This window comes from Egretta garzetta, unplaced genomic scaffold (assembly GCF_000687185.1).
Source record: "Egretta garzetta isolate BGI_Z169 unplaced genomic scaffold, ASM68718v1 scaffold55, whole genome shotgun sequence".
Taxonomy (NCBI): domain Eukaryota; kingdom Metazoa; phylum Chordata; class Aves; order Pelecaniformes; family Ardeidae; genus Egretta; species Egretta garzetta.
Window position 1 is genome coordinate 3401182 of NW_009259863.1, and position 19495 is coordinate 3420676.

At 38.1% G+C, this 19495-nt stretch overlaps 1 protein-coding gene across 7 annotated transcripts in view; it reads right to left on the reverse strand.

Moving 5' to 3' along the window:
• Positions 1 to 9005, reverse strand: part of PHF3 (PHD finger protein 3) — a 42711-nt gene extending 33706 nt beyond the window's left edge. The window contains exons 1-4 of one of the 7 annotated variants that reach the window (XM_035895615.1): positions 8726 to 8816; positions 8494 to 8568; positions 581 to 654; positions 167 to 328 (exon numbers count right to left, since the gene is read on the reverse strand). In XM_035895615.1, coding sequence (XP_035751508.1) covers positions 167 to 308 — 142 coding nt within the window. In that variant the 5' untranslated portion in view covers positions 309 to 328; positions 581 to 654; positions 8494 to 8568; positions 8726 to 8816. Of the gene's footprint in view, positions 1 to 166; positions 329 to 580; positions 655 to 882; positions 1041 to 3183; positions 3236 to 8493; positions 8569 to 8725 lie in introns of those variants that run through there. The other 6 variants (XM_035895613.1, XM_035895618.1, XM_035895614.1 and 3 more) reach the window with 6 other exon arrangements.
• Between the last annotated feature and the right edge of the window lie 10490 nt (positions 9006 to 19495).

The following is a 19495-nucleotide window of genomic DNA, read 5'->3' on the forward strand; positions in this document are numbered from 1 at the left end:
GGATGCTGACTTCTAGCTCCAGTTTAAAAAAAGGAAGTGTCTGTACTTGAATTCACACAACCAAATAGCAAAGCTTTACTTTATGTTTAAAAAATTGGTGATGCGGGATTAAAAAAATTCAGTTGACTTCAAATGTGCAAAATCACATAATCTATTGAATAATCACCTTGTGCCATTAAACGTGGTGATTTTCTTGGTGATGTGACTGATGTTTCTTCACATCGGCTCCTCAAATTCCTGTTAGGTAAAACAAGCTCATCTTCATCAATGGTGTCGTTACCACTCTCTTTAACTCCTTCTTCATCCATAATGTCATCAAGACCAATGACTGGAAAAAAAAACAAACAAGAAAGAGCCTAAAACTTAAAATGATCGAAAAATGTTGCAGCTGTAATGCTGAGCAAGACAAGGGAGGAAACAGGGAAAAATAAATTGGCCATCTAAAAACAAACAAAAGGGGAAAAAATGAAGAAAGGCAAGACAGAAAATTCCCATGTGAGGCAGTTTCAGTGTAGGAGAAGCTATCACCCAAAGCTTAAAATTTCTGCAGATAGTCCTTATAGCTTTTTGGTGGACTCACATTTTTATTGTTTTATTGCCACAGGAAGGTCCCCAGTCTTAGAGGATCAGCTGTCCCTCACTGTCCCTTCCCACCTATGAAAAAGTGAAGAAAGGTAAACAGCAGAAAGAGCTGATCCAGAAGTGCAAAGAGTTGAAAATCACAGTTTTCTCACAGGATACAATTTTAAAACTCTAAGTCCCACCCACACCACATATCTGCATCTGCAGCCCCTTTTTGGAAGAGCACTGAGTGCAGCATGCACTAGTCTCCCAGGAGAGCCAGAGAATATTGTCTTTGTCGAGTTCCTATCCTCCACTAACCTGAGAAGGATCCCAGAAGTTGCTCCTGAAAATAGGTTTCCTAAGAGGCAGTCAAGGCCACTGTACCAGCCATTCTCCTCACTTTCTCTAAGTTTGGTTCTGCAATGGTAGCCTCTCCTATCCCAAAGATCCTATGTGTGATTAATGAATCCTGGTCCCTGTTGGGATGCGAAATTTGTGAGATCAAGCCAAACACCCAAGTGATTCTACAAAACATGTAGGAAGGTCTGACAAATACAACACAGACTCCAAACAACCAAGTATGCCTATTTTTCACTCTTCAGGCACCTACCTAGAAGCATTTTTAAGATAAAATAACTCACATGATAGAAATAAGATATCTAAAAATTTCTAAAAATTGCTTACTTAAACCAGATTTAAATTAATAGATTTATCTTAGAAATCAAAATAAGCAATAAGTTCATAGAAATTAAAAATTGTTAGAATTTTTAGACTGCCTCAGAAAATGTATCAATTCCTGCTCCTCTTCAAGACTGACATTACTGCAACTTTAAAAAATAATGTTCTTGTGAAGGCACTACAATAATGAGCATACTTTTAAAATAACAAAAATTGGAAGTTGTAAACGGTTTGCTGGTTTTTGCTAAAGTTTGCTAAAGCCAAACACTGATGAATAATCAAGTCTATTAAGACTGTAATTCAATCCACAATCACCTGTCATGAAGAATTAGGGGAAAAAAAACAAACAAACAAATAACCTGTTAATTTTAAAGTTCAAATATTAGAAAGATTTTAAACAGCCTCTTATGGAAGGCTGACTTTGGCACCAGGTAATTGGCACTCTGGACCTCTGTAATTAGATGGCTGTCAGGAGCTGAAAGCCACAAGTTTCCTGAGCTGACAATTTATTGTTACTTATTTTATTCTAACAATAGTTTTTAGTTACTGCATTGTATACATCACTCTACAGGAAAAGTGTTTTTCCGGAAATTACTGGCAGCTTTCGTTCTCCAATCCACAGTGCCATCTTTATGCCCATGCATGTGTATATATATACACACAGATATCGCACACGCAAGCTGCAGAGGACTGATAATGCTGGTCTTACTCCACTCATCCAAGTGTTTCTTAATCACTTATTTGCTACAAGCTACATACTGAGAAAAAGGAGACACTGGCAAAAAGATGACATGGTAACTGCCCTGTTAGACTTTATTTTCCCCTAAGTATCTAATACCGGCCATTGTCCAAGATGGAAAACTGAACGAGATGGACCTTCACCCTAATTCCAGCTGCTCATTCTTATGTTCTCAAAGACTATGTCCTCCCAACAGCTCTGCACTTCGGTATCAGTGTTCTCATTAAGAACTGTTCCTACAAAATGTGGAACGGGTATTTGGGAACAGACTGTGACAAAGGAGACTCCTTTCAGATCCTCTTCTGTTTCTTCAGCGTAGAACTAAACTAAAAAGCTACTGAAGACAACATGACAACTAAAAACTACTTGGACAACTGCAAAAGCTCTGGAGTAGGCTTCAGTGCTGCCATAAGAGCCCTGGGTTTTACAATGGCCTTGCTCAAGTTACTGAACTTACACACCCTCCTTTATTAGTAACAAAAGGGACACATTCAGTCTACTACTGACAGACAGTTTGAAATATTAAAGTATTTTCATACTTACAAGACTCTGTGCTGTAGCTTTAATTTTACAGAGGAATTTGAAGCACAGAATCTCGCTAATTTCAAACCACCTGAGCTATAACTCAGCTAGTACAGACCCATGAGGCCCCCGGATGAGAAGCATTCGACACAGACCCTGCTGGGAAGAGAAAAAGTGACAGAGAATAGTAACAGATACAGAAGAGACTAAGAAATTAAATTATGAAAGGGAGGTGGAGGTAAAGAAACAGCACTGGGAAAAGTAAATCAACAAAAGCAAACCCAGACAGAACTAAAGAGGTATAGATGATCTTAGTAATAAATATCTAAATATTATCTCAGTAATAAATACAGAAATCAAGACAGAAGGATAAAAGATAGAAGAAAAGAAAAAATAAAGAAAAAACATATCTGAACAGAAAAGTTGTACACCAGTGTACAACTAAACAAGCTGCAAATAAGGAAAATATGAATCACGTTGAGCATATTCATACTGGAATAGGCACTACCAGCCTTCAACTTAGTATTTCATTACTTGTGAAGTATTTAAATTTCCAAATGACTGCGGTGTGCTACTGACTCATTTTTATATGTTATACAATAATAGAATAACATACAGTAAAAATAGTTTACTTGCAAATTTAAAGTAAAATTTTCCACGCTTTAAAACAAAAATCTGACCTTTTTTTTAATTCTTCAGCAATGTAGAATTGAGGAAAACAAGCCTTACTTGCTGGGGAAGATGAGGGAAGGAGAAGAAAATGCCCTTAAAAACATCATCAATGGAAATTTATGAAGCTTTATTCTTATTAACATAAGTCTTCCCTTTATTATCTTCAGCCAAAATTACAGACAGAAATATTCAGTTTTTTGACATATTGGTCAAGGTAAATCTCAAGCATAGAAATAAATTTCTTTTCTGTAGATGTTAGCCCTGGAATGTTGCTGCTTTGCATTGCTGTAAATGCTACATCCACCTGAATCATGCTAACAGCAGGACTGAGCAAGTCCCTCGTGGATTCCATATTTTAATAATATAAGCATCACATATTATAGAAATGGTTGAATACTTTAAAGTTCCTACTATGCTATATGCACGACAATGCTACACTTCAATGAAAAGAACAGTAACAGTCTAAAGCAATAACTAACATGTCTAGATAAGCCTTAAGAAGAGCTAATAAACTCTAGTAAAGCAATTAAACATTGACACTGAAAAAACATCACTAAGTCTCAAGACTGTAAATGAAAATGGTATATTTTATATTAAAACCTTTTCCCTATTGAGATCTGTGATGCCTATGTTCAAGAAACAATTAAAAATGCTCTTTGTTAGGAAAAAATGTATTTTCAAGAGAAATGAGGTCACTGATGATATAACTTGCGTAAGAAAACACCAAATTCCAACTGTTCTATGAAAGTTTTTCTGTAAGCCTGTAACCCGTTTAACTAAGAATTTGCCTGCGAGTACCTTCTACTGACTGCCCAGTGCAAGAAAAAAAATCACAGTAAGTGCCATCTGAAATACTAACTAAACACTTGCTCCCATTCTCCATTAATCTCTAAATTGTAAAGAGGGATTTTTCCCGTCTTTAGAACTAAAACACATGAAAATCAATTAGGATTAATAAACTTAATACACTATGTATCTTGACAGAGGACTGAATCCCCATTTTAAGAAAAGATTGAGTTACATCACAGGGCTACTGATTTATGGTTCTTTAGCCACAGGAGCCTGTTATTTCGGAAATAAAGAGTAGTAAAGCACAAATTCCAACAATAAAGTCAAAATACAGCATCAAACCAAGTACTTTAAATCAAATTAAATTATTTTATTAAGTAGATAGCCTTTAGATGAGCTCTGTGACTTGTAAATACATAAACTGCCTTGCCGATCCAGCCTCTCTCGATCTATCAAACTCCATAAAACTGATCCAAACGAATAAATAACTAAAGTCTTCAGAAGGATCTAAAATGGCAAACACTGGTAGTTTGTTACCTACAAACAGAAAAGCATGCAAAATAAACATTCTCCATGTTCTCAGTATAATACCAGTATAGTAAATTCAAATTTTTTACAGGAAAGTTACTACCTTGGTGACAAGACACTGTGCAACTGTTCACATGGACAGCTTGGAGGAAGAAAGGCACAAAGAGGTAAGAAAACTGAGAGAAACAACTGTAGACCCAATTTTGGGTTACAATCTGAAGGTTATGTTCAAAATTGCTTTATATGCAGGAGGAAAAATACATGTACGTTTAGTGAAAAGAGCCTGAAATGGCTAACACAGAGGGACAGGACACTAGCTAAAGAAAAGTAGTATTTGTGGTCAGAACAATTGGTTTGGCTCCAAAGATTCAGTAGGTTATAATGGTTTTAGCAGAGGTAATGCTGCTTCCAACAGTACTCATGAAAACACAGGCTAAAACTAGAAAGAACAGACTGCACTTGGGGAAAACACTTTCTCATCAGCAATCCAGAGGGACAGGAAAAAAGGGGCAATTAAAGAGATGTCCCCAACAGTCTTTGTACACTCTTACAGGGTCACTCTTCCTCATAATTTATGAGAAACACATGATTTGATAAACATACCCACTAACTAAACTGGTTAAAAGTTTGACTTTATTACAAAATCAAGAAATGTCTCCAGATGACATGCAATTCAAATTCCATTCCCTCTATTACGTGTATAATACATCAAACTGCCCCAGTAAATGACACCCTGAAAAGCTACAGAATTCATGATAGCTGAGAAATACCAATTTAGTATGAACACTGGTTATTTAGTTCACTGGCATGTGACTAGTTTGACCTGCTATGCTCACAAGCTTATAAAATTAGTAGATAAGCTTCTGGCATGTCCTCCAGCAAGAAATAATAGAACAAAACATGAAACTTATCATTAGGGTACCATCCAAAGTTAAAAAAAGGGTGTTGCTCTCAAGAGTTATGTCATCTCCTCAACTTCAGTTTCCACTTATGATCAAGGAATTGCTCAGAAAGGAAAAAAAATAAGGCAATCCCAAAACCACACATCCACACCCAATCACACCACCCAAACATTAAAGATGCCCAAGAACTGTTCTACATAGTCTTCCCTCCTATGTTGGTCATTCAGTTCTTGGAAGAACAGCCACCTGACCACACTGACGAACAGAAGCACACATATACCTAAAACACGATATGGGACACTTCCGATTGTTTCAAGAACGTGGGTTTCATTTAATTCTCAAAAGCCTTGTTTTGTCAAATTCTGCCTTTTAACTGGCAAAGGCGGCAGTTATATCAACTTCCAGTATCAACACTCCATCTTTCTGCTAATAACTACTTCAGGACAGTAAACAGCCTCCATTACTGCTAAGCTCCTATGAGCTGCAGTGAATAAGAAGATCTGTGAATGGCTTGTACCTTGATGCACTGAGTAACAGAAAACTTCCTCTAACTGTGCTATAAGAGCAGCAATCTGCTCAGTCTAACCCCACAAAACCAGCAACCCAACTACAACTTTACAGTTTAGCAGTCACTCCACAAACACATCCTAAAAGTATTTCAGCATAACATCTGTTAATTTGACCCATACCCTTTCCAGCTTGTGAGAAAGTCGTAAAGAGTTACTTCTACCTCTGCTCAAAGCCATTACCAGGATCACCTAGAAAGAATCTTCTGGTCTTCTCCAAACATGTACCTGTTCAAAACTGAACAAGATAACCCCATTCTCTTACACAGTGGCGATTACAGAGCAGGTTCACTGAAAAGACAAAGACCAACAATGTCATCTAACTGAAGAAACCAGCACAACCAGCACCACCTGGATTCAGGCCAAGACATGAACACGAGACTGCTTTACTGGTACTGATACAGTTCTCCCTATCGAGACAGACAACAGACATTCATTCTCACACTCATTGCTATTTGCATACACCAGTACTGCGGACAATGGGATGCTCAGTACAAGAAAGACATGGACCTGTTGGAGCAGGTCCAGAGGAGGGCCACAAAAATTGATCAGAGGGATGGAACACCTCTCCTATGAAGAAAGTCTGACAGAATTGGGGTTGTTCAGCCTGGAGAAGAGACGGCTGTGGGGAGACCTGATTGCAGCCTTTCAGTACTTAAAGGGAGCCTGTTTAAAAAGATAGGGACAAACTTTTTAGCAAGGCCTGCTTTTACAGGGCAAGCAATAATGGCTTTAAACTGAAAGAGGGCAGATTTAGACTAGATATAAGGAAGAATTTTTCACGAGAGGGTGGTGAAACACTGGAACAGGTTGCCCAGAGAGGTGGTAGATGCCTCATCCCTGGAAACATTCAAGGTCAGGTTGGACGGGGCTCTGAGCAACGTGAGTGAGTTGAAGATGTCCCTGCTCATTGCAGGAGGGGGTTGGACTAATTGACCTTTAAAGGTCCCTTCCAACCCAAATGGTTCTATGATTCTATGCTACCATGCTCCCCAAGAGGAAAAGCATTTATAAACCAAGTAACAAAACTTGCATTTTCTAGGTAGATGCCTCTAAAAAGCAGTGATTGAAAAAATCAAACTGCAATTCACAAAAATCTATGTGTTTCTGTCTTATAGACAAGTAATTTAACTGTTTAAAGGACATACAACCAATTGCTACCAGTAGCCATCACATACAGTCAGATAACTGGTAACTCACCATAAAAAGAGCTTAGTATTAACAAAAAGCTTAGTTCACGGTGAATGATGTGTAATATAAATCCTAAAGCTGAGCAAGACAGATGCAATGTTGATTAGTAGTAATCAACATTTGGACTGGGATCGTAAATAACACCCAACAAGAACTAATATCAATGCAGCAGAAAGAAAAAGAGCAGAAAACAAACGCATACTCAAAACCAACTTAAGAGCAAGAGAAAAGGGCTTCTTGGACAAAAAGACCTGATCTACGAAGTAAAGCAGAGAAAATGTTGTCACAATCCTGAGAAATTGTTATTTGGGTAAGCAGGCCTCAAACAAGCCTTTCTCAAAGTTTCTGCCACTCACACGTACTCATGTTCACATAAGAAATTTCATATTTAGAACATGGCACAAGTTCTTTGGGTTGAAGGCATATAAAGATAATCATTTTGTGCATAGGTTTACAAATACTCTTGAACTGTGCTCAAACCAGGCTTTCAAAGAAGTATTAGTAAGCCATGCCTTCTGCTCCTCCATTTTATCTGTGAGACCTAATACCATTTAAGCCAAATCAATCACCTCAGTCCAACTATTTTTACCTTTATCTCTTCAGCTTGCTCATAGCAATCAAATAAGCTGTAGCACGAGACCTTCACCACTTTAAAAACTGGACAGAACAGAGTATGTTCCAGTTATTCATGGAGCAGCAAGCATGATAAACCTGTCCTTTGCTGGCCCTCTGAACTAACTTCCATGAGTTCCCCTGCCTCAGTCAATATCACCTTTGTCTTACGTTTTTTCTTATTATAACAACACTTAATTTAGTGAAGGTGAGAATTTAGTCCATTAGTAGAAATAAAATACATATTTATCAGGAAATTATCAAAATTTACAGAAACACAGAGTATATTTTTGTCTCCTACACCAAACTCAATGTAATTAATCCAGCTATTCAGCAATACAAATAATTTTAGGGACTGGATCACCCTTTTATTTTTTTGATCTTCCAGAACTACTCCACAACTCCTAAGATTATTTTTATTTAAAACTTTGCTCTAATATGGTTCCAAATCAGGTGTTTCCAAACAGTAAAAAATAACTGTATTATCATTCCAAGGTTTTGTTTGAAGCCAACCAAAGCAAAACACCCAGAATCTGGTATCAGCCCAGTACTAGAAGGCCTAGCACTAACAGAATATCCCTGAGGTCAGAGCAGTAATTTGTACAGCTCTCATTCTACTGCTAAATCCAGAATTACTGTATTTTTTGAAGACAACTAGCAACTTCACTGATTAGGCACAGTACTTACACTATACAAATCATGACTTAAATTGGGAATAATTTACACTTACTCAAGACAAAGCCTAAGTCACTTCTGATCCAGATCAGGGTCTTCCTCTATTGTTACGCGACGAAGTTAAGAAGAACTGCACATGGTTTACATGCCAGGCATGTAAGCAGTGCAACAAAAAGGGCAGGAAGGAGACAGAAATCCAAAATTACTATTTCTACATTACAAAAAAGGGTTGGTACTAGAGTATAACTGTATTTTAAATTGTAATCTTAAAAAATGATAACATTTACCTGTTGAACAAGGCATCTGGAAATTGGGATCATTGCTATCCAAAACGGGCAAACAGAACTGGGCACTTGCAGATCCTAGCATAGGATCCTTATCGCTGAGCATGTTCTTCAGCGAATCCTCTAAGACATTTTGACTTGTACTAAAATCCTCACAGACTTCATTCTCCAGGTTGGATCCTAGAAATAGGGCATCATCTAAGTGTTCAGTAGGAATTAAATGGTTAAATGTATCAACTATATCCATGAAGACTCCTGTGTGTCTTTCAGCCCTATAGAAAGACAAGAAAAATACCATAAGAAAATAAGCTACAAATTGTAAAACACCTAAGAAACCAGCAAATTGTTTTGGCTGTAGTGTTTTATAAAGAATGCTTAAGGTATTTTAGAATTGTAACCAAAAAAAAAAAAAAAATCTGCTTATGGCTTAGTACGGCCCACTGCGCATCTAAAAACCAATTCTCTAGCTGATTATTTTTAAAAGAAATCCCACGCTAGGTTAATATAAACTCCACTATCTGCATCAGAGCGCTACCACTTCTACAGAGTGTGTGTAACATCTCCTTTCTAAACTTTGTTTAAACCTTGACCAACCCAAGGGGGTGGGACACCAGAGGGAGGGGGACAAAAACAAGCGCACCTGGTTAGCAGCACTGTGAGCACCCATCTTTCTTTACCTTTAAATGTAAAAATGTGAGATCAGCTTCCACTAAGATCAATGGAGCTGAGAAAGCTCAGGAGCCTGCCACACTACGTCCAAAACTGAGAAGGACTGTATTTCTACTCATAGAGGGAACCACCAAGTACTTCATAGTAACTAACTATTTTTAAGCAGCAAGGCCTTATGTCTATTATTTTTCATCTATCATTACATTCAATAGAATTTCTGTAATTTTAGGTGAAAATCTGACCTCGATCAAGTATATGAGAATTCTGAGCTGGCTTCAAAAGGGCTAAGAGCCTTTTAGAAACTTCAATTTTAAAGAAGTTTAGGTAAAACTTAAGGAACTGTATTCAAAGACAGCATCTACATTTTACGAGAAGGGATTCCCTATTTTCTGTATTACTTCTTTGCAATATAGCAGAAATGCAACTATGGCAGCACAGATTCAACTAATAAGAATGTATAACTACAGAACAGAATGGGGAAAAAAAAGTCAGCAAAATGTTTCTTCAGAAGTTCAGCATAAGCATATACTTTGAGTGGAGAGAGTTAAATTGTAAGAAATATGGTCATGGAGGCAAGAAAAATGGAGTAATGCAGTAGTGCCTGGCTTAATTTGGCTTACAGGAAAGCCTGGGAGACTTTTGGCACACATAAAGCTGTTCGAGCTTTTAGAGACAGAAAAAGGACACACATTCTCTCCCGATCCTCCATCAGCCTCCTCCCACACACTAGACAGGATTTATTTTTTTGAATGAAGGCATTAATTAAAGGAAAAGAAGCAGTGTGATTTAGAGTTTGTAGTGCTTAAATTACTTCCTAGACCCCTGTTCCAGCAACCTGCCACTAAATAAATCCAGTACCTACTCATATTTACTAGAACAGTAAGTATATTTCCTTATACACATTAATGGGACATTCCTGTTCTAGCAATCAACTGGGAAAATCCTAGCCATACACATGTAAGAGCTCTACAATTTCAACCCTATTTATGCAATCTATTTATTTCACAAATTTACAAAAACAACAGGTGAGCATGAAAATATTTCATTTTGTTTTGGTTTTGTTTTTTTTTTTAAAAAAAAACATGACATTCTTTCTTCCTTCTCCCATAGGCAGCTCAGAAGAACACAATAGTCAGGTATGTATGGCACTATGCCTTTGCAGAGCATGTTGTCTTTACAGTACCTACACACTAACCATGAGAAAACAGTCTAATACACGACATCCTACTGACCAAACAGCCAGCAAGAAGGAAAGTCAAGCCAAATCAGGTGCATTTAGTAAGTAGGTTAACAGTCTTACAGCAGCAAGAGTGTTATAATTTGAAAGCTCCGTCACCAAAAAATGGACTATTTTTATCAAACAATGCAGTGCATCTACATATACACCATGCCAACTAGCACCTATAGCACTCCACATTCTTGTTGCAGTTGTCAAAATAATTTCCAAATCTGGCAACAGATAAAGCAGCAAACTAACAGAGAAGTGCTATGCTGCACTGTATAATCTATTCTTATTATGCCACGTTGTTACAAAACGCTGATACTATACAGTATAAACTAAAAGAACTGCAGTGGCTCAAAGTAAGAAAATAATTATAAATGGCCCAATCCAGTACTTTAAAACACCTTCTTGTAATGACTTTTTTTTCATATTAGCATCACATGAGCACAATAGTAACAGGATAAAATGAGGGTGAACTCTGACACTAACAAGTGCCAATGCCACTATGATAGAACACCCATGAATTACTGTAAGAAACCTTCTGTACCCAAAATTAAAGAGTGGCAGGGGCCTTGAACACATTTACAATAATATAACTCAGTTTTTTCCTGGGTAGGAGAGGAACATGTATATAATTGTTACTCAAACATTGCTTTTACCAAAGCAGCACTGACCACTTCATTGAGAGCCACGTTAAATAGCAAAGCTCGAGCAGAATGTTAGCTCTTGCCACAAAAATCACTGCTGACAGAAATCAACCTCTGTCTTCAGCAAAGGGATGAAAAAAGAATACCTACAGTTTTGCAAGACAACCATTCAGAACACTAAAAGCACTGCAAAATAACTGTCAAAGCAACTATACATGCAATGGCCACAGCCACCCTCCATGACACCTAACTAGTTATTAGAGAAAATTCAAAAGGAATTGTAATGAAAGCTTTATTTCTGGAGCACAAGTCTATGATCAAGTATAAGTTCTATCCAAATTTTGCATCAAAAAGTCAATGCAAGGATATAAACAAAGTGGTGTTGCATAAAAATCCTACCACCACAAAATCTAAGATTAAAGAATTTGTTCTACAATTTTTAAAATAGACAGGCTATCCCAGTAAAGCATGTGAAATCAAAATTTTGCTTTATCTGGTTCAAGAAACCACTTCTCAATTCTTTGTGTAACTTGTACAGTACCAAGTTTAGAATATTATTTCTAGCACTACTAGATTAACTATCACATGAAGTGTAGAATCTGTGGGACCCACAATGGAAGATATGCTTCTTGCTAGACAGCCGACTGTAAGAAACAGCTGCTACAAAACCCACCAAATTTCTTCCCTTACACAACGCCTAAAGTGCATTAATTTTGAACAGTTTATTTTGCATTTGAAACACTTGGAACACCAGGGAAAATACCCAGAGGTATAGGTAAAAACACAGTTAAGTTTTCATGGCCACTTATTTCCAAAGATAATGCTAACAGCTCCAAGAAGGAATGTATTGTTCCCCTGGAACACAGCTGTGTCCTCCACTTGAACCCTAAAGGCCGGTGGCTTGGCATCACTCACAGAAAAAGTGCACATACCAAGCGTATTCCCATCACACAATAACTCAAAAGTGTTTTCCCGCTGGGTAGTTAATCAGAAGCAACAGAATATGAAAAGTCTTATGTATGGAGGAGCAGAGGAACAGTCACAAAGGAGGCAAAGGAGCAAATGACAGAGGAGGACATCCCAGCCAGGTTCAGTCTGGACAGACGTGAAACTTCTCCCACCCACTGGCTCCTGGAGCATCAGGGAGACTACTACACCATGTAGCACAGCAAGATATAGGAGTGTGGGTCCAGTAAGATCTGACCATCAAGAAAAGCTAAAGGTATAGACAGCACTCTCCTCCATTCCTTAAATAAAGTAATTTCTCTTGTATGTCCTAGAGTGATTTGTTTCAATCAGCCCCTGTCAATGCAACAGCAGGTACTCATAGAAGTAACCCAGCAATCAAAATCTTTCATTAAGTGATTCATCACCAAAAACCCTATTAAAGAGAAAAAGCATGCCAGTTAAACATGAATTCCAGAATTTCTCCCACATTATGTTTACTATAAAATCTCAATCGAGTGCACCCTCAGTAAGTTTGCAGATGACACCAAGCTGGATGGGAGTGTTGATCTCCTTGAGGGTAGGAAGGCTCTACAGAGGGACCTGCACAGGCTGGATCGATGGGCCAAGGCCAATTGCATGAGGTTCAACAAGGCTTAGTACTGGGTCCTGCACCTGGGTCAAACCAACCCCATGCAACACTACAGACTTGGGGATGAGTGGCTGGAAAGCTGCATGGTGAAAAAGGACCTGGGGATACTGGTTGACAGCCGGTTGAATACGAGCTGGCAGTGTGCCCAGGTGGCCAAGAAGGCCAATGGCATCCTGGCTTGTATCAGAACTATCATGGCCAGTAGGTACTCATAGAAGCAGGACCAGGGAAGCGATGGTCCCACTGTACTTAGCACAGGTGAGGCTACACCTCAAATACTGTGTTCAGTTTTGGGCCACTCACTACAAGAAAGACGTTGCGTTGCTGGAACATGTCCAGAGGAGAGCAACAAAGCTGGTGAGGGGTCTGGAGCACAAGTCTTACGAGGAGCAGCTGAGCGAACTGGGGTATCGTTTAGCCTGGAGAAGAGGAGGCTGAGAGACCATATCGCCCTCTACAACTCCCTGAATGGAGATTGTAGCAAGGTGGATGTCAGTGTCTTCTCCCAAGTAACAAGCAATAGGACAAGAGGAAATTGCGTCAAGTTGTGCCAGGGGAGGTTCAGATTAGATATTAGGAAAAATTTCATCACTGAAAGGGTCGTCAGGCACTGGAACAGGCTACCCATGGAAGTGGTTGAGTCACCATCCTAGGAGGTATTTAAAATATGGGTAGAGAAGGTGCTTAGGGACATGGTTTAACAGTGGACAGGTACAGTTGGACTCAGTGATCTTAAAGGTCTTTTCCAACCAAATGATTCTATGATTCTATTCTAAAAAAGACATTGAAGAGCACGTCCAAAGAAAGGCAATGAAGTTTATGAAGGGTGTAGAGCACAAGCCTTATGAGGAGCAGCTGAGGGAGCTGTGGTTGTTTAGCCTGAAAAAAAGGAGGCTGAGGGGAGACCTTATCACCCTTATCTACAACTCCCTGAAAGGAGGCTGTAGTGAGGTGGGTGTTGGTCTCCTCTCCCAAGTAACAGATGATAGGTGGAGGGGAAATAATGGCCTCAAGTTGCACCAGGGGAGGCTTAGATTGGACATTAGGAAAAATTTCTTCACCAGAAGGGTTGTCAAGCATTGGAACGGGCTGCTCAGGGAACTGGTTGAGTCCCCATCCCCAGAGGTACTTAAAAGATGGGTATAGATATGGTGCTTGGGGACATGGTTTAGTGGTAGACTTGGCAGTGCTAGGTTAATGGTTAGACCTGATGATCTTAAAGGTCTTTTCTGTGACTCTCTTCATGTTCTCAACATCATTTTCTTTTTCAGTCTGAGTCTTCCAGCTTATAAAACTCATTTCTTCAGTTGTTGAATTAGTTTAATGAAGTTAGGTATGTCATAATATTGTCTCAAATCCCAACAAATACTGTTATGAAATAAACATGCTGTAGGATCTGATATGGCACGATTTTCATCCTGTCCCCCTTTACTACGTTTTCATTACATCTCTAACAGCTCTAAATTACTTAAAAAATTAAAAAATAAATAGCCAGAATAATCACTTGCTAAGGAAAGAAACTGAGATCTCAACCTTTCAAACTAATCTGTACATAGTTTCTCACTCTTTAGTTTGTCTGTGAAAGAGGCAAAAATTACTTCAGTTTCTGTTGTATTATTTTCTTATCAGAACAAAGCAAAACAGTTTAGCAGAGATAATGCAACTGCATCAGCATGCTTCTACCATCTTGTCTAAAATCCACCTCAAGCAGAGGTGATCACAAACTGTATATACCACTAGAAATCCTGAGTGTTTCTTAGCCGACGTACAGGCCAAGCATACTCTGTCTTTGACTGCATTCTGAATTAAGTCTCTCTTAAACACCAGGTATGTGCAAGTGTTTAATTTTCCAACTACATATTTGGATTTTCATTAGATAAATTTGTCTTGATATTTTATTGTTTTCCTTTGCATATGTTTTATTCAGTTTTAATAGTGTTCCTACACCATTTATTTTACTAAGCAAAAGTTATGTTTCACACTTTTAAGTAACATTCACTGTAATTACTTTTTCTCATCCCCTCTTCACCCACGGGGTGACAACTTTCATATATTAGCTTACATTTTAAACTTTATTTTCATGTATTAGCTTGTATTTTACACTTATGAATATAAAACAGAGGTTCCTGTATTTTTAATGATTGTCAATTTTAAAAGAAATCTGATTCTCAGAAGTCGGACTTCAGAAAAATAAAGTAGTTCTACAAAGAAATTAAAAAACCCCAATTGCCTAAATTGGGAGCAAGGGCAGGGAGGGGAATCTGAAGGAATCTAACTAAAGAAAGGAAAAAAGCTCAGGGTGCTTATTTAGGATACTCAAAATCCTAGATGTTGAAGATCTTCTCTACTGTATTGACCTACCTGAATCAGTGAGTCTGAAGCTGCTGAAGACAGCACAGTAACATTACAATTCCTTCCATTTTATTTATGTACCTTTCCGAATACTGTCTGTTGCTTCCAATTCACTGAATCTGGCTAGTGCTTTTGTAAATCTAGTTATTGACTGGACTAATGTTGGAAACATTGCAGTACTCAAAATATAAGACTTGGTCTGTTGTCCTGTAAACACCTTCCTTCAGCTTACCCATGCCAAATGACTGAGAGCAAGGACCAGTCATAACAACAGTAACAGACTCCATTAAAAAAATCCCTGTTATATGTATTTCTTCAAGTAGTAGTAATAAACACTGGTCAGAACAGTATACAAAAGCAACAGAGCTATTTGGATTAATAGCACCTTAGATGTCAAAACAAATGGGAAAAGCTGACTCAGCACACTAACAGAAGAACCAAATAAGAAGTGACAATAACCAACAAACTTTTCAGCAAGAGGGAAACTGTACCTTAACTGACATGAAATTAGCTAAAACCACAGGCAGTTAAAAATAAAAAAAAAAAAATCCCTCGCCTGACTCTTTTGCTAATTACTGTACCTAAAAAGATCATTCAATGTCTATCTTTGTTCCCCAGCGGTAATGTTGGACCACCCCATGTTCTCACTGATACCTTGACATTTACAACCCACCTACCAATCAATGTCACTTCAAAGTGCTGATGTGGAGTACAGTCAAGTTTTACTACCATCCTCCCCCTTCCTTGTACACAAAACCTTAAAGTTTAAGGTCACAAGTGCCTAACTGAAAATTAATGCCAAGTTGCCATGTGTCCATGATTTAAGCATTAGAACTTGCATTCATTCTTGCAACATTTATGGATATTACAGCACCAAAGGCCAGAACGGAGACCCAGGTCCTCTGTAGGAACAGATTTTGGCCAACAGAGCTCACAGAGCTCACAGTCTAAACACAGCATGGGATAAAAAAGGAAATCAATACCAGACAGCACATCAGTGGCAGAGTCGGTAAGAAAATCTCAACTTTACAACTCTCATACTGATGTGCTTTCTACTCTGGTTCACACTGGCTCAAATCCCATTGTCTAGGGCAGCCTTCAAGAATTAACTTAACTGACAAAACATTTTTGACAGGTCAAGCAGATTTATGAGCATATGAATTGCAATATAGCCACAAAAATGTGTTCAGAACTGTTAAAAGAAATTTTTGGTGTCCTTTCTCAAAAACAACACTTGGATGGAATATGGTTTGCTGAGCTTTGGCCTTTGAGCATAATCAAATTTGATCTCTCTTGTTCACCCATCTCTCATCAAACAGGACACTGTCAAAGACCTGCCTAACAGCAACACATACTCAACAGGTTTATCTGAAACATCAATACTGCCGTAAAGGAGGCCCAGGCACACTGACAAAGCTGTACATCAGAAACATCAACATGTAAGTATCCATATGCTACCTGTTCCCTTATTTAAATCCCCTATTTATTATTTATTATTTTAATCCCCCATTTAAAATTAAAGATGCAGCTTTTAGCAGCACCAAAGCCAAAGCCCTGCCACAGATCAAAGAACAAGCAATGTAAATCTGAGTATTTCATTCATTCTTAACCAGCTCTTCTACACTATTTTTGTGTTTCCCTCACCCTGAAGTCTTCAGACACCAATTGACCCAAATCTTATCACCCTGCTACTGAAAACTCAATAGTCTGACACATCAAAAAATAACCGCATCCCAAAATCTATCTATAATCTGCAGGTATGTGCTGCTCCCCTCGCTGACACAGCAGATCCCTTACTACTTCCTGTCACAGTATTTGAAAGAAGGGCAGACAGTTTGAGGTTTTTTTTTTTTGTAAAACCTTCACTATCCAGAAAAGTTACATTCACCAGCTAGAACTGTACCTTGTTTCAGCGATCAGGAAGGAAAAGTAAGTTTCAAAGGATTTAATTGTAACACAAAGAAATGCAGAAAAAAGTACAGAGAAACCTTTTTCTTAATCATACAAGATCAAATTATTTTATCACAGAAAATCAACTGAATAGTTATCTTTTAAACAGAGTAAACTCTCCTGAAAAAAAAATACATTCCTCACCCTCACTTTACAGCTAGAAGAGGCAGAAAGTGCTGCACTAGAAGTTGTATTCTGTCACAAAAAAAAGTCTTTACATTGCGAAATCTTTCAAATGCATTTTGTAAAGTAGACTGTTTTCCTTTGCTGGACTGTCCCATCAATTAATACTCTTGAATCCCACAAAAATTAAGCATCATCAAAGATTATACGTCATTTTATTAATCTCTCCATCACTGCATACACCTCTAGAATTTATGAGCTCACTACCAAGACATTTCCCTGAAATGAAAAAGCCAAGGACAGATTATTTTTGCATAGCTACTGCTATGCTCTTCCACCCTCAAGAATAGTTTCAAATATTTTCAGCTTGAACATAGTATAAATGTTAATCTGTGTAACAGGTTACACTGATTATTTGTCAGTCACCCCAGACAGAATAATTTCATTTGTAATACCTTTTGAATTTGTCAGTGTCTCTCTGATAATGAATCATTTGGAAACACACATTAGAATTAGATTTTTCAGAAATAGTTAGAAACTAATAGGTAAGCCTTGGGAAGTTTTCCACAGAAATATACCATCCATCGTGTAGCTATATTGACACCACTCAGGCAGATGTCAGTAGCTGTCTGTATTTTCAGTTTTTGCTGCTACATAATGAATACTCATATCCCAATTTAGTGGACTTTGTCATTGCTACTTTATAATACTACCTTTCAAAAATATTCCCTTGTCATAAAAAAAACGTTTCTGACATAATATGCCAGAATAACATAAAAAAAAATGCAATTTTGAAATTTCCTCCAAATAATTTCTCTCCCCTTAGTATTTTTAAGACTTGGATTTAACAATATTTAAGTTGACCAGAGAAAATTGATTTTCAAAAAATATAAACTTCCATTAAAATAACAGCTACAGAAATTTCATATAGCATGCATCAGCTCAGCTCTTTGCACAATGTATTTACTCCATGAGGTAGAGCTAAGCCTTCTAAAAAGAGTAGGTTGCAGAATTATGGCAGATAATAAATACAGACTTTTTAGAGCTTTTGCTTTCTTAGAAATACATTACCACTGTGCTGAATTACTTCAGTTAATTATACTGAATTAGATCTAGCCAGCGTGGCTTGTAGTTAGGTGCCCTTCTAGCTGCTTGAAATTCCTGAGGGTTTGCCAATGTAAAATGCCCATAAAAACTGAACGACTGAGTAACAGACAATGATAGCAGAAAAAAGTCTAGGTGTTGAGAACACTGTATTTATAGGTATAATCTTTAAAGCTAACTACAGAAATTAAAAGTGGAAGCTACTTGGTATAGCGAAAAGAAAGCCGAGTAGCAGTTTTATTCTGGGCTACAACACTAAGTGTAAAGACCACTCAAAGTTAAATTATTCCAAGAAATATAAACCCCAGGTTTTCAAGATCTCTCTTACAGTGTGTCCCGAGCCTTAATTTATTAAGCAAAATAAACCATGAATTAGTGGTGTTGAAGAGATGCCATGTTTGCCATCCTTACTTTCAGTCGTACATTATTTCCACTCTTTAGCGATGTTAGCATCCATTTTTATAAAACATGGATTAATGGCCACATAAAAGACTGCAGTTTGCATGGTACAGCTGTTGTCCTCTCATGTTCAGGTCTTCCCTTCCTCATTTTTATGATTCATTCTGCAGGCTATTTCTACTAACTCAGTCTACACTGCACAGAGTGCTCTTATTCCAATCCCTCACCTCACGGCTATAACAGGCCTCCATTGTGCAGACTGTATAGAAAGCACACTCGCAACCACATGAGTGATGGCTCTTCCAAAGCGTTATAGATATTAATTATTTGCATTCCAGTAGCAAGCAAGAAGTGTGGACACATTGCCTCGGAAAAGAGCATCTCATCCAAGAATAGGATCTGGAAATACCACCAGGCTGCTGAATCCCCCAGGAACTGCTTATGACCGCATTTTCTCCCGCGCTTCCTACAGTGGGTACTATACACAAGAGTTAACACAGAAATTGTTGATGATGCTAAGTTTGAGAGACAGGAGGAGGAGCCCGGAATAGGTCAGACCAATAGCAGGAAGAACAGCAGGGTCTAAATTGGTGTTTGCTCCTCGGGTTTATGTGGGGCAAGAAGGCACCCGCAGCTGGATAAGTGGGAAGGGACAAGCACTGCCAAGAAGGGACAAGACCTAGTAAACGCGGGGCAGGGAAGGCGGTGCT